Genomic DNA, 14768 nt, shown 5'->3' on the forward strand with positions numbered 1-14768 from the left:
TTTTTTCGGTTTTCCAGTAAGGCAGCAGGCTTAGCAACTATGGAAGAGATTCTGAAATTTGCTTTAAAACAATTAACTCAAATATAAAAACAATGCTCGATTTTCACTTTTTTTTGGGGGGGGGGTAAGAGAAGGCACAAATACTTCTGTCTTCCAGTTATCTTTGTAGATGAAAAGTATACTTCTGATCTCTTCCTAAGGACTATCCAAATATGAACCACCATTTGCTAATTCTAGTATTTCTGGCTATTGCTATGATCTAATGCCCAAACGTCACATGTTTGCATTTACGTTGCTTTTTAAAATACAACACGGGAGAAAATTATTTTGCTGCAAGTACTAAAAAGTCTTTTATTTGTATTTTCCACTGAGGCGACATTCAGTGGTGAATTTGCAGAACTTTCTCACAAATATGGATGTTTATCCTGAAAATACCAAAACATAGTGCTCCCTGAACAGCAGGCACTAATCACCTATGTGCTTGCACTTTTAAATAACACAATGCCTTTTGTTTTCTGGACAACTTGGCCAAAGACTGACTGAAACCAGACTATTTGTTCTAATTCCATAAATCACATATAGCTTCAATGACCAAAAATTTCTGAAGAAAAGAGAAATCCAACCTCACCTGCAAGCTGAAAATAGTCCAGGTTTTCACCTGAATGCTTATGGAAAGACAAAGAAACTGGGCAGAAGTTAAGAGAGAGTTTATGATGGACAAGGTAACTTACTCATAGTGAGACCATGATGGCAGCAGTCTCGGGGACTGGACGCTTGTCCTGCTCACCAGAACTACCAGAATTCAGATGTGGATGAGGCTTTATATGGAGGTTCCTGCAGGATTAGGAGCAAAGTGGCTTCAGAGTAAGCTCGTTCACTACCATTACAATTAGAAAGACCAACAGTTTCCTACACCTTAGATCTGTTTTATATATAAAGAACAGCAGGTGAGGGTAAGAGGGAAATTTCCTAGGTACTGCAGTTTAAGCTCTTCAGAAAACCTACCCACTTTTATTCAGGTGCCTAAATGGGAACCATGATCCCAAAATCCGATTTTATTTATACTGTGGTAGCCCTATAGCTTATTAATACCATCAACATATTAGCTCAGGATAACAAATACACCTTGTAGGATAGTATTAATACCTCAGAAAATAATCACATGCTTAAGATTACTATCTCCAAGGTCCATAAAAATATAAAGTTTCCAGATAAAACAAGACTGGCATGTTCATCTGCCTGTGTATCTCCTGATGAACTGTAAGGCACGTTCTTGTGCAGAGCCTTTTTCAGCTCTTGCTAAGAAATTCCATTCCCAACAGTGTCTGAAAAATTTTGCAGGCTTTACTGAGCTTCTAGAATATTTTTTCATTAAAAAGCAATAAAAAGAATTTCCTTTTCTTGAGGATTTGAAAAATATTTTGGTTTCAAATGATCACGAATATTTATATAACTTGATACACAGAGGCAATTAAATGAGAGGCAGAGCTTGTTACGTACTTGCCTGAGATTCTTTGTACTTCAATGTGCATCAAAAACAAGTTCTCAAATTTATTTAAATAATATTTGGGAGAACAGATTATTCTCTTTTCAAGAGAAATGGGAGCACTGAAATCAAAAGTGCGACACTGCTGTAATTTAATGGAAAGGACAAGAGAATCAGCAGCTGTGCCCTTTGAAAACCTTTGTAATTATTTAGCTTGAGCAGAATTTGCACTGCTGTAGAGACATTTGTCTCTTGCTAGACACTGTGAAACGCTAGGATAGGAACTGTGGAGATTCGCAAGCACATCAGTAGTTTACAGTCTAGTTCATCTGTTACTTAAATAACTGGAAAGATTTCTCTTTATGCCAGTGGGTACTGGACCAGGATCTCGGTGTTGGACTTAAACTTGCTAAGCCACTTCTGAACACAGCTGGCTCTTTACAGTGAAACACAGAGAAACAAACTCAGACCCTAAGGGAGAACTGCGCTGTCTGATACAACGTTTGTAACATTTACTTGCTACACAGTTCTTATCCCTCCAAGGGACAGGACTGTCTGTTCTGTCTTGTCCAAGAAGTAGTGGTTTGTGGGCAAAATTAAATGTGCAGTTGCCCTGCTGATAATCCTATGACAAGGCTTTTTCTCCCTGGTTGCTTTTTCCCAGTTATCCAGGAAAAGGATGCATGGTCTGAACACAATAAACCTGGCTGACACTTGTTGAGTCACAGCTGCTAATTCTGGAGGGGGAAAAAAAAATCTCACAGTTAGGATAAATGAAGTAGTAAGCGTAGGCATTGAGAGGCCCTGGCAACATCACACCTTCTGCATGGCTAATTTCTGTTTGTAATCACAAAAGTCAAAGCCAAATGTTTGGCCCTCTGATCTGGGCTGACTCAAACCCCTCAGTGAAATGAGATTGTAGGTATAGCCCGCCTCCACAGAGTTTATATAGTGATGTAACTGTTGTGACTTTGTCATCTCAAAGATGACCATTTTGTGAGCTGGTGCAGCATATTACACAGGAGGGCCACACGAGTCACGCTGTGCTGTCTCTCATGGAAATTTCCATTTGGTTCTTTCTTATTTTATGATTTCTTTTAATTAAATGTAAAACTCATGTGGACTAAAAGAAAATGCTTGCTTTTTATACACATGAAAATGAAACACACCTTTCATGATAGGCCTAAAACCACTAGTAAAAGCTGACCTATTTTGTCACTTTCTACACATTTGGAAATTATAATTCTCATACAATCTTTCACCCACACTTTCATTATGTGATACTGCTATAGCAGCTCAGTAATTCCTGAGGACAACTCCGAATAATCCAGAGCAGAAATGATTCCCCAAAAAAACCTTAATACTGTTAGTGTTGCATAACATTCCTTGAAGCCACCAGAAAAGGTGGTTTCTGAGGAGATCCTGGAGGCACAAAGTTAAAAGCAGCAAAGGAATGCAGACAGTGATGCTGAGGGAAATGAAATGACGCAAGTAGGAACACTGTAAGTATAATGGATTTGTAAAAATCACACAGATTAGGACAGTACTGAACACCTGGACTGTATCTTAGCTCAGTAAGAATAACTTAATCATTTTAAGTGAATGCTTATGGCACATCTGTAAGGTACAGAAGTGTAATTATGTTGTCCTCCACTGGGAGCTGAACAGAGAGAGAAGAGAGACCACAATCTGCCAAAGATTACCCCAGGATATTATAACCACGACACTTCAAAAAAAAAAAGTAAACAAACTATTATTAATATAACCTGCTGCTAAGCAATAGTCTCTGACACAGTAAACTTCTCCAAATGGAGTTAGCATGGAACCAGTGTTTCTATTCAGGACTCAACTACCCCTTCACCACTGGAGAGGACTCCAAGTCTGCATGCACGCTTCCCAATCTAACTGGCCTGACTCAAAAACCTGAAACAACATATTTCACCTTGAGAAAGTTCTGAATCCAAACTTCCTAGCTCATGACAACTTTGTCTTCTTCCAAAACCACTCGTAAGAGAGGAACCAGAAGTATCATTCCAGGGAAAAATGCTACTGTATGACACTTACACCAAAATTATACATAACTTGCTTGATTACATACTTACCTTACTGATCTTGTAATAAATATTACAGATCAGAAATATTTTAAGAAAGCTTTTAAGTATATTTATACTCAAGATTTATACTTGAGTATAAATCCAAAGAGCTCTCCAGTGCTATATGGAAGAATCTTGGAATCATTCAATAGTTAAATAGTTTATTTGTGGCATAAAAAGTAGAGTAAGAGAACGAGTAAAGCTTCAGCTCTGTGGGACTTCAGTATGAGATTGTAGGCGGGGATGAATTGTCTCCAACCATTATAACACATTTGCACCTAGGTGCCTGTACAGCTCACTGCAGTGTCTGAGTAGCTCACAATTATCTCAGTTTCTGATCACTGTAGAATTGTCATGAAGGAATGACTTTAAAGGATGTGAACTCTTTGTATGGATATGCTTTGATCCATGGCCCACATCAAGGCTCTTTACGCTCAGTTCTTGCTCAGTTCTTGTTTGCATTGCCCTATTGGCCATGGCTCACCACACTCAGCCCGTTTGCACTGCACAGCTCTTGGCGAAGGCAAGGCTGTTGTTCTCCCATGTCCTAAGTCAGGCACTCACACTTCTAATTTTGTGGGCATTATCTTGATGTTCTTCATATATAAAAGGATCGTTGCTTTAAGTGGAAAAAAAAAACCCTCATTCTCAAGTTGGAGCAATCAATAAAATTTCTATAAATACTAAAAATTATTTACCATATGCTGATATTCTACCTTTCAGGGCTCTCGTAGTCTGGAATAACCACAATGATTATCTATTTGATTGGCAATATGTTCTGCCTTTCTCAGACATAATATAATGAATACTTTTAAATAAAGTTTGTGTGTTATCTGAAAACTCTTTTCTTTTCGTAACTGCTCAGTGTTGCTAGACTTAATCTAGTTTCAGCTTCTCGACCCCCTTAAAACCATGATTTCCAGTAAAAAGAGTACTAATTTTATGCTATTAATTTCCAAATGAGAATGAACCTGATACACATTTTATCTGAGTACACATTAAATTACAAATGATTTTAATCACGCAATAATTTAACATGGAAAGTTGACTTGACTGTTTGCAAAAAGTACAGAAAAGTCATTCCTTAAGTTGGATGCTTGATTACTTAACATGGCATTTATTGGTATGTGTCATGATGTTCACAAATAAACTCATGAGTCTCCTAGTTATACAAACTCCAAGTTATTCCAGTGCTCAAGACAAATCCAATAAACCATACGAGCAAGTTGTGCTACAGTCTGGGTAAGCCTTTAGTTTCAGTTTAATTCCATGCTTTAGCTTGCTAGCTGTCAGATGTCCTTTGTTTATATATGTGCATGGTTAATTTTCCTCCTTAAAACAAAAATAGTGGAGACTTCAAAATGATCTTAGGTGCACAAGGATGGACAGTGGCACCTGCTCTGCCCCCACTGCCCGAGGATTTGAAAGCAAGCACACACTGACTTAGAAGAAATGGGTCATCATTGGTTTGAGGCAGTTACAGATGATGAGAATGATGGAGACAAATCACTTCAGTATCTCAGACTATTTAAAATCAAAGCAAGGCCCTTCAGCGTTCTTTACTCGGCAATATTCCCACTAGGTGCATAGCTGGGCCCTCAGGCACCAGCCCAGCGGCTTCAGCACTGTTCTCCTCCGCGGCATTTACCCTCAGAGGAGTGACCGACTGGTCAGCCTCAGACAGAGCATAGGTCCTGTTGCTTAGGAAATAAATAACAGTACAGTTGTTGCAGAAATGGGAGATTAGGAATAAGTTTAGACTGTAGGTTCATAATATGTACATATGAGTAATTTATTAGTAGTGTAAGTGCAATTCTCTTGCAGTACAGACAACAGAGAAGATGATACTTCAAAGAGAAATCAGTTGCAAGAGCACCAGATTTAGGTGTTCTTGCTCAGAGTCTCAGGCAGGCCTCAGTGTGCTAGCTGCTGTACCAGCATCAAGCAAATGACAGGCTGCCAGAGACGGAGATTCGGGGATGAATCGTAAGCCAGATGTTATTACTTTCTCATCCGTAATGGGAATGTTAGACCCTAGGTAGGTCCGGACTGCTCTGATATGATTACTGGGGACTGAGTACAGGTATCTATGGAGGTGGTATGATGCAAAACCAATTACCATTTCCACCACTGCCTGCCTAACTGATGATAAGCTCATCACGTCCCTGTCGTGTGCTTCAGTTTCCCTCTCTGACCAAAGGATATTAACCTGCTGCAAAGGGGATCTCCAAACTGAAAGCTACTATTTAAGACTGAAGCTATTAAGAATGGAGCTTAGCAGAAATAGTATTTAGATTGCCTTTTTTAAGCAGAGGATAACTCTGATATCTAAGAGAGGCAGAATTGAAAGGGTGAGATGTAGCAGAAATAGCCTACATCCACAGATAACAGTGGATTTTGACTTGACTCCACACACTGTAAAAAATGCTTACTTTCAGCGTTCCTCCTGTACTGAGGAGCCTACAGATCTAAATTAATCATCTGGCTGGACTCACAGCTGAGGTGCACTCATACTCAATAGGCTTTGTCTTAGAGGACGAGAGATAAGCCCAGTTAGCTGAACTAGCAGATTTTTTTCCTACCTTTAAGAAATATGATTTTCAAGAAAATCTTCTTAAAGTGTAGGAAATCCTATTAAAAGAAATACATTGACAAGGCTGTTATTACCAGCAGGTTAGAATAAATCTATCTGAATTACAATGTGTTTTCTGATATTTATCTTTAGGTGGCAGTAAGGTAAAAGCATGGAGTAGAAAGTTGAGAGACTACTCTAAAGCATTTTGAGTCCTTTTGCTCATGTACTGTGCTGGCTCTAACATATAAATAGACCCCATAAATTACTTTCATCTTCAGCAGATATCCAAAAAGCAATTACTAGATTAGGCTTCATCCAGATCACATTCAGACACAAATCTGTTGAATTCTGGTAATATTAGTACAATGACTAGATATTACAGTGGATATGCAGTTCTTGATCTGAGATTCCATGAGTACAGAGTTAAGGTTCACAGGTAAAGACAGACCCACATGGTCCTATCAATAGGATGGAGGTATGCTAAACAAACAATCAAATAAACAAAGCTGAGTAAGTTCACTGGCAAATCAAAATTCTGAATCAAGATTAAAATAGAGCTTCAAAGAATAGTTATGGGTGTAGAGGTAAATATATATGTATATCTCTATGTTTTAAGAATTTCATTTATATCTTTCAGGTATGCATTTCTTCCAAAGTCTCTATTGAAGCTTAAATGTAATAACAGTTCTCTCATCCACTTTCTACTAGAAAAAAGCCAGCAGGATAAAAACATACCCAAAGTTGTTATCGAGGAATATAATTAGCTAAATAATGTGTCAGTGTCATGTAGTGTGCTAAGGCAAGTATCATGTAGCCAAAAAAGGTCTATCTTACACCATGAATATTTACAGTTGGAAGCATGAGATGGCTGCAATCTAAGTGCTGCACCCAGCAAAGGCTAGCTGTTGACTTGATACCTTGTTGTCTGACAGTGTGAAACAGCCAAATAGCTACTTACTTCATCACTGCTTGACAGCATCATATTAATGCTAGGTAGCAACACATGGCTGTTTTGCTGAAGCACCAAATAGGAAGAAGGATTTCAGGGAATGTCTTTGAAATTGTCAGCCTAGCTGATGAGCAGAGAAGTAGGTATGCAAAGTATGTCACAGTTATGAAATAAAACAGGAGTCATAACTCAGATCTGGCTACACTGTGCACCACTGACCCCCTTATTGCATGCTGTTGGACAGAGCAGCTTCTTATTCCCACAGGAAGCAGGAAGAGGCAGGACTGGCAGTTTCACTACATGTTGCAGCAATTGTTCCAGAGAAGCAGGAATTAGGGGGAGACGGACAACCCGGCTTCACACTGCCGCACTTGGGGATCAGGGCCCACAGCTTCTGCATGCGATACTAGTGTGCAACAGATATTTAATGCTTTTTCAAAGATCTGATTTCAGAAATAAAAGAACTTCTACCACTAACAGCACTAATTAAAGAAGAGATCTTTTAGCTCAAGTGTTGACTACTGGAAATCTTCTAAACTGAGCAACCAAGTCTGTGCCCTCAATTCAGATTGTGCAACTCCATTAAAGTTAACTGAAACTGATAATAGAAAGAATCATGCCTGGTAAAAACAATGCATGTGGATATATAGTATGGAGGGGAAACGATATGCAGGTATTCACTTAAGCAGGCTTGGTACTGCCAGGATGCAAATACTTCAGCAAAATTTCTCACGTTTTTCCCTAATACACAAAAAATGAGAATCTAGAATCAAAGAGAAAATATGTGTAAAATTCAGAAAGTCAAAAGCTTGCATCGGAAATGGCTTAGTATCACCCCTAGCATAGCATTGATAGTATATGTTATCATTTCCTGCCCCATTCTTACATCCAAATGTTGTCATTCTCCTCAGCCCCGTCTTCAGTGTTACAGCACCATCCTTCACATACACCAGTCCACTCAACACCTCTACAGTCAATGAAAAAAACAGTTTTAAATTCACTCCTCTTTTGCATCATTTTAGCCATTTCACTCTGTCTATTGAACCTCTCTTCAACTCTCTTCCTCAGGAACCGTCCTGCCCTGATCTTCAGCACTGTGGCATCTTTTCCTGTTCTTCTCCTCCTGCTTTTGGGTTTAACCCATTGACCCCCTCCACCCGCTTCACTCTTCCCATGACAACAGGCACACTCTTCCTCAAAGGCCACTGCTGTGAGTTCTTCCAAGCTACTTTCCAGGAGTCATTTCTACTATGGCAACTACATGAAAGCAGTAAACTCAAAACAGCTAGACACAGGACAGTGATAAAAAGTTACTGTTTTCAGCAATAGTCTTTTGATTTTAAATATTACCCAGCCCTTCCTCCCAAGATGCTTGCCTGGCAAGGCTTTAATCCATCCCAAGGACTTACTCTATATTATATAGAGAGTCTCATGCTTCAAACCTGTAATGCAGATATACCCTATCGAGAGGCAACATCTGATATACTGTTACCCATGTACAAACAATATTTATATTATGATACCCCAAAGCTTTTCCCACACTAAAAAGGGATGTTACACCCTGAAGACTGACACCTTTACTAAAATACTGTCATTCTACTTGTCCTGTCTGTGATTTAGCAGCTTTGGGACAAATTCCTCCCCGACATCATTTTGCCTGGGTTTACACTAGCTATAGATTTTCCCTCTTATCCTTTCAGATTGCAGCAGATGGTTTTCACACTAGAGGCTGTCAGTAGAATTTTAAAAGGCATCTCATAACAATACATTGGAGCTGTACACTTAATCTGTGCTGCACCAGCACAATGATCTTTAAAAGAGCTGGAGCACACTTACAAAATTAGCACTGGCAGCTGCTGCAGAAACTTTATCAGGAGCCTTCTAAAAGCTCACATCTTAATGACAGCTTACCTCCCAAACTGCCAGCCAAATCACTTCTCTGTGGACAACCGTCAGGTAGTTGTCCAAGAGAAAAGGCATTTAATTCTGTGCTGTGAGATACTGATCCAGTAAAATATCTAACGGGGAATGTAAGGGACTACTTACAATCAAGCATGGACCTAAGGGCTTTCTCATATCCATGGCTGAGCTCATGTTCAGTTCAATAGCCAAAGCTGAAGTACTGTTTCTTCTGCCTGAGACAGCCATCCCAGACCCACTGAATACCACTGTTCTCATGGCTGGACCAGTTCCATTAAGCAGTTTATACAAGCCAGGCAACAATCCTACAAATAGTTACAGAAATTATAGTTACTCCATGTAGCCTGTTCTTTAGAGATGAATTCTTAAAAGTGAATTTTTGAGTTTGAAAAGCTTCATCCAAAACACTAGTGCTGTAAACAGAAGGCTACCTGAGCTGAGTATTTCTGCAAATAATTTGCTGTAATTTGCAGTGCAGTTGCTACTGCAAGTAGCATCTGATAGAGTAAATTGTTTCAATTTATGCCCTGCACTGTTTCCAAGTGATCCAAGAGTGATCTTGCAGGCTGATTTGAAAAAAGGAGGTTGATGTATGCTCATCTGATTGGAAGATCAAGGCCACTGTGGATAACAACCTTGTTTTAGCTGAAATCTGCTTTACAATTAGTTGCATCATTTTAGAGAGCTCCATCCTCAATTTCCAGCTTCTTGCTCCACTATAATTGGAGTAAACTTACTCATTAATGTATATAGTGTGACAGTAGTGTGATTTCAAACATAAGACGGGAGGCTGTCAGAATCTCTTAAGAAACACTCAGTTCCTTGCAAACCCAGTTCAGCCTAGACTTCAGTCATCTCTGCCTTCTTCATTTTCTCATAGGACGCTACAGATGAAAATAATTCTTCCCTGACAAGACAGATTGCATTTTTCTGGTCTATAATTAGTCAATCCATCATTATAGATGCTAACAGTAATTCTATATTTATGCTTTGATTTCAAAAACAATTTTACAAAAGCTAAGTGTTGATGTTTTCCAGGAATTCATTCATTCAAACTGTCACATTTCAACTAAGACAAACTATTCAAACTACTTTTTATAATTAAATGAATACTAGATAGAGGCAGTAGAGAATATAGTTTCTTCTGAGACATTTTAAGAAAGTATTCAGGCAATAACATTCATCAAAAATAGAAAAATAAAAAAGAATCACTTATCTAAAATATTCTTCAAGGTGTGTCATCTACATATGCATTATATCGTGGATCTGCTGCACACATCAGAACTGGTCAGCTAAGCTTTGTCCATACAGGTTCATAGAGGACTTGCAGATGGGGTTCATTCTGGCCCTTCAGCAATAGGATTGTCTTTTCCTGCAGGTATCTTAGGCAAAGAGATTGATCTCAGAAAACACGTACCCCTGAAAGAGAATCTGTAAAACAACTTCTTCAGTCTTCCACTCATAGTTTGTATGCCTGAAATAATTACAACTGCCAATAGATTTAGGGTTCTATTTCATTAACTGAAAGATCTGTCCGGTACATTGCGTCCAAAGGAAAACAACTACCCAGCAAAGCTGGTGGTGGATTTTGCACCACTTTGTTCCTTTAGGGAAGGTGATCGTGGCTGGCTGTCATAGCTGGGCTGTAGTGACCCCACATGTTCAGCTGCAACAACCTGTCATAGTTTTGTGACTGCCTGAAGCTCCAGCATGCTGACGTGCAAGTTGTGCTCTGCAGAAGACCGTAACATCAGGTGACTCAAGCCACCCAAGGGCATTGCCAATTAGCAATGCAATTCACTATCAGGATAGTTGTATATATTATGTTATATAGGCCTCCAGGGTTTTGATCAGGTATTGGTTCCTAATCTGAATTTGGTCCTTGTACGAGCTGGACTTCTTGCCCTTCTTCACTAAGCAAAACTAGAGAGCAACCCTGCAGTTGTCTTTATAGGTCAGGTTTTTCTCTCTCTCTACTGCTCAATTTCAGAAAACTCAAATACAAATGCAGTTTTGAAGCCCACAAGATACACTGAAAACATATAAGGTGGACAGAAGGAAAAAGATTTGTGAGCAGGGGTCTCGCTAGTGACAAACAGTGGAAACAGCTGTGGTGCACCATGAGCCCCATAAGCACTACCCTCTTTGTTCCACAGGTCCCCCTTTATTCCAAAGGGAATAAATAATTCATATACTCTATTATGCACGCTGGTATAGATAAAAGAAAATTGTCTGACCAGGAACTGTGTAAAAGTATACTCATCATGTACATAGCCACATGGACAAAAACATGAAGAAGGAAAGCAGGATAAAACATAAAATGAATAAAAAGTGAGCAGTTCATCGAATTAACTGTATATTTACAGAAACAGAAAATTAGTTTCTCATTTCCAAAGGCCTATGCAGTATTTGGCTCAGCTGGACATGAAACTGCTCAGTTCAAATGAGTCCAGACTGGATTACTGTTCCAACTAAGTCATCCAACAACTAAGTCAATGTGACTCTTGGGACCTGGTGCCTGGTGTTTAATACAGGCAGAGCAGCTACTTTTTACAGATGATGTGAGGAACATCAATAGGTACTTGCTCGTGAAGGTGTAAAAAAAAAAAAAAATCACAGAAAAAGGGACTTCACGTGCTGCTAATTTAGGTACTTATATTGGAACAAAGTCGGTCTATAGATTTATGGCCATTTTACTGCTGTTGAAAACAAACCATAGACCCACCAGCTGGGGTTATCAATGCATCTTACTATAGCAGACTTGTGTGTGACTGACTGGATTTCTTCTTGAACTACTGAGATTCTTCTTTGAATTCAGCCTGTAACAGAATAATTTTCTGATAAGATGACTGTAAATCCTCAATGAAATATATTTACTGTATCTATAGGCTTTTTAATCAAGTTAATGGCTTTTCTTTGGCTGCTCAAATTATCCCTATATGCCCCGAAACCTTTCAAAGTAATTCTGACATGGATTATGACCGCTCAAGCCAATCGTCTCTCATTACTTTAGCAAATGGTTTTGATTTGGGGGCAGTAAATCTGGATGGCATGGATCAGATTTTCTTACTGTGAATGAAGTGATAACCTCATGAATGGTGTCAGGATCCAGAGACTTTGCCAGCTAAAGCTCTCGTGCACACAAGCAGCTGCCGAACTCGCAGACAGCATCCGAGTGACAGAGAAGGGAATTCTCCAGGGCTTGGCAGTTTCCTATATTTTAAAGCTCATGTTGATGTCTCTGTCTTGCTAAGCATCCAGAATCAGGGATATTTCTATGGGAGCGTTGAAATGAAGGCTGATTAATTCTTAGCGCCCAGGAATGGAGGCATGCTTCTGCTTTCAGAGTGCAATATGCAATTCCTTTCACATCCCACAGACAGGCACCCTGAGTCCAAGCCACCTTCCCATGCAGAGCTAGTGCCAGGGTAGCAGTGTCCAGAGGAAGCACGTTACTTCTCTCGTACAAGTACAGCAATTGTTCCTCCGGCTCTACAGCTCCTGTTCTCTCCCCTTAACTCTGGCTCAGTACTTGGCACCTGGGGCCGTAATTTTCATCCCTCATACTGGCATAAAGCAGGATTAGATCAGCAAAGTCATGTTGATGTAAAACACACAAGAGGAAGAACCCTATAATACCTGCCCTGTGTATCTTGCTGGCTCCATTGTACTATTCCACTTGCCTTTGACATTTGGAACACATGGAAATGTTTGTATATGGCAAATCCCTAATATTCTCTTGTTATAAATTTTCTGTTTGGAAGAAGGCTTGTTTATAGACCATATATGAAAGACTGATAAATGCTGCTGAGCTTTCACTTCTGAACTGGGCCCTTCTTATCCAAACACCTGTTCATCTGCAAAAGAAATCAAGGAACCAAGGCTAAATAATTAATATTCTAGTTCAATAGCCAAATGAAAAGCAAACCCAAGTCCTACAATGAATTTTCACTTTATCCAATGGTTTAGTTAACCTAATCTAAAAATTTTAATCTATTTTTATTTAACGATTTTAAAACTTTTTAAAACATCAGCTTTGAAATGAAATTACCAAAGCCAAAAGACTTTGATTTAAAAAGGACAAAACATTCTTCTTACCTTTCCTGCTGCCTTTGCAGATGAAGCTATTCACTAAATGCAAACCAAATTCAAGAAATCCACTCCCTACCATTATGCAAAATAGGATCTCTAATAGAAATAGTGACCATAGGATCAGTAACAGAAATTTTTTTTTCCAATGTCTTAAGCAGCAGCAATATGTTTCTGAACATGTTGCTCAGTGCCTTCAGGATCACCAGTTACTATTATTTCGGTTTGCCATCCTCACCAAATACCACGATGAATAGATGACCAGAGACAGAACTTTTCAGATTCTTTTTCCAGATCAGTCAATTCATTTTCCAAATTAACTTAACTGTTCAACAATCAGTTACTGAAGAAATGGTTGATTTTGATGGGAGCAGACTGCAGAGCCTGCTGGCAATTCTATATCCGCTTGCTCGTCCTGCTAAGGGGCTACCCACACTGTAAACTTGGGCAGCGATCTGGAGGCCAACAAGCTAGGGAGATGGCACACGAAAGGTAGATCTTTTGGATCAAGAGAACCCACCCAAAAGGTCTGTATAAGGGCCAATTTTTTCATATTTAGAAATTAGAAGCAAGGTTAACACAGAAACAAAGTTTATCATCATCTGATTATGGTAAAAAAAAAAAACAACAACAACAACAACTTTGTAGATTTTAGTCGGAGGTGTAGCTTTTTGATGCTCTAAGCTCAAGAGGAAATATTTTATCCAATGCATACGCAGGCAATAGGTGCAATTTTCAATGGTTTTCTCAAGCTCAGGTCACTGGCTGACCAAAGCAAATGCAAGGAAGTTTTCTTCTCTGTTACAGGTACTAAACAGAAATGGAAACTACAACAAAATGTCTAGTGGATTAGTGGATTACTATTGATGCACTACAGATAAGATTTCAATAATAAGTAATTAATGTAGTACAACAATTTTTCCTGCTATGGTGATTTTTAACTTCAGAATGAGGCTCAGATATGTAACTGCATTTTTAAAACTTCAGAGGTTTTTGTCTTTTTTCTCCCCATCTGATTTGCATAAAATTTCTCTTCAAAAATAAAATAAAATGAATTTGAGAGCTACTATAAATGACAGTATCTTACTAGATATACTTACAACAGAAATTACAAGAGCATGGACTGGAAGAAAGGAAGGATAAGTTCACAAAGTTCATAAACCAGAGACCATGAAATATCTTTCCTTTGCCTGGGGAAGGACGTTGTGTCCACAAAAGTTCTGCTCAGCTCTCAGAACAGCTAGCTTATACTATCTTGTTCCTCAGTTTCCCAAAGTGTAAAATGAAAATAATACACAGCTTCTGGGAACAAAAATTCCATTAAAAGTTTTCAGTCTGCTTGAGACAACTGGAACAAGGGTCCTAAAGTCTAACAGAATACAGAGAAAGCAAATCAGATCTCAAATACAGCTTGTAACACTATCTCAAGATAAAATGACCTTCCCAATCCAATACAATTTAATAGACCAACACGTTTCATGTCACCTTGTTTGAGAGTTGAAGTCATGTCATCTGGCATAGATTATTTCTATTAGAAAAAAGTATTTTAAAAATCACAGGAACCATATATTCAGCCATCAAGGACAGACGAAAAGAATACCTCAGCTGGTCATGCATCCCCTGGAGAGAAACCCTGAGCCAAACTTGCTTTTAATA

General features: G+C 38.9%; 1 protein-coding gene across 6 annotated transcripts in view; it reads left to right on the top strand.

Moving 5' to 3' along the window:
* The window catches only part of CRB1 (crumbs cell polarity complex component 1), a 166212-nt gene that overhangs the window by 116669 nt on the left and 34775 nt on the right, over positions 1-14768 (top strand). The window contains exon 12 of one of the 6 annotated variants that reach the window (XM_068952097.1): positions 8172-8313. The exons of the other annotated variants lie outside the window; for them this stretch is intronic. Within the exon in view, the coding sequence (XP_068808198.1) occupies positions 8172-8313 (142 nt within the window). The remainder of the gene's footprint in view (positions 1-8171; positions 8314-14768) is intronic. 6 annotated transcript variants of the gene reach the window in all.

Source organism: Struthio camelus, chromosome 8 (assembly GCF_040807025.1).
Source record: "Struthio camelus isolate bStrCam1 chromosome 8, bStrCam1.hap1, whole genome shotgun sequence".
NCBI classification, from domain to species: Eukaryota; Metazoa; Chordata; class Aves; order Struthioniformes; family Struthionidae; genus Struthio; species Struthio camelus.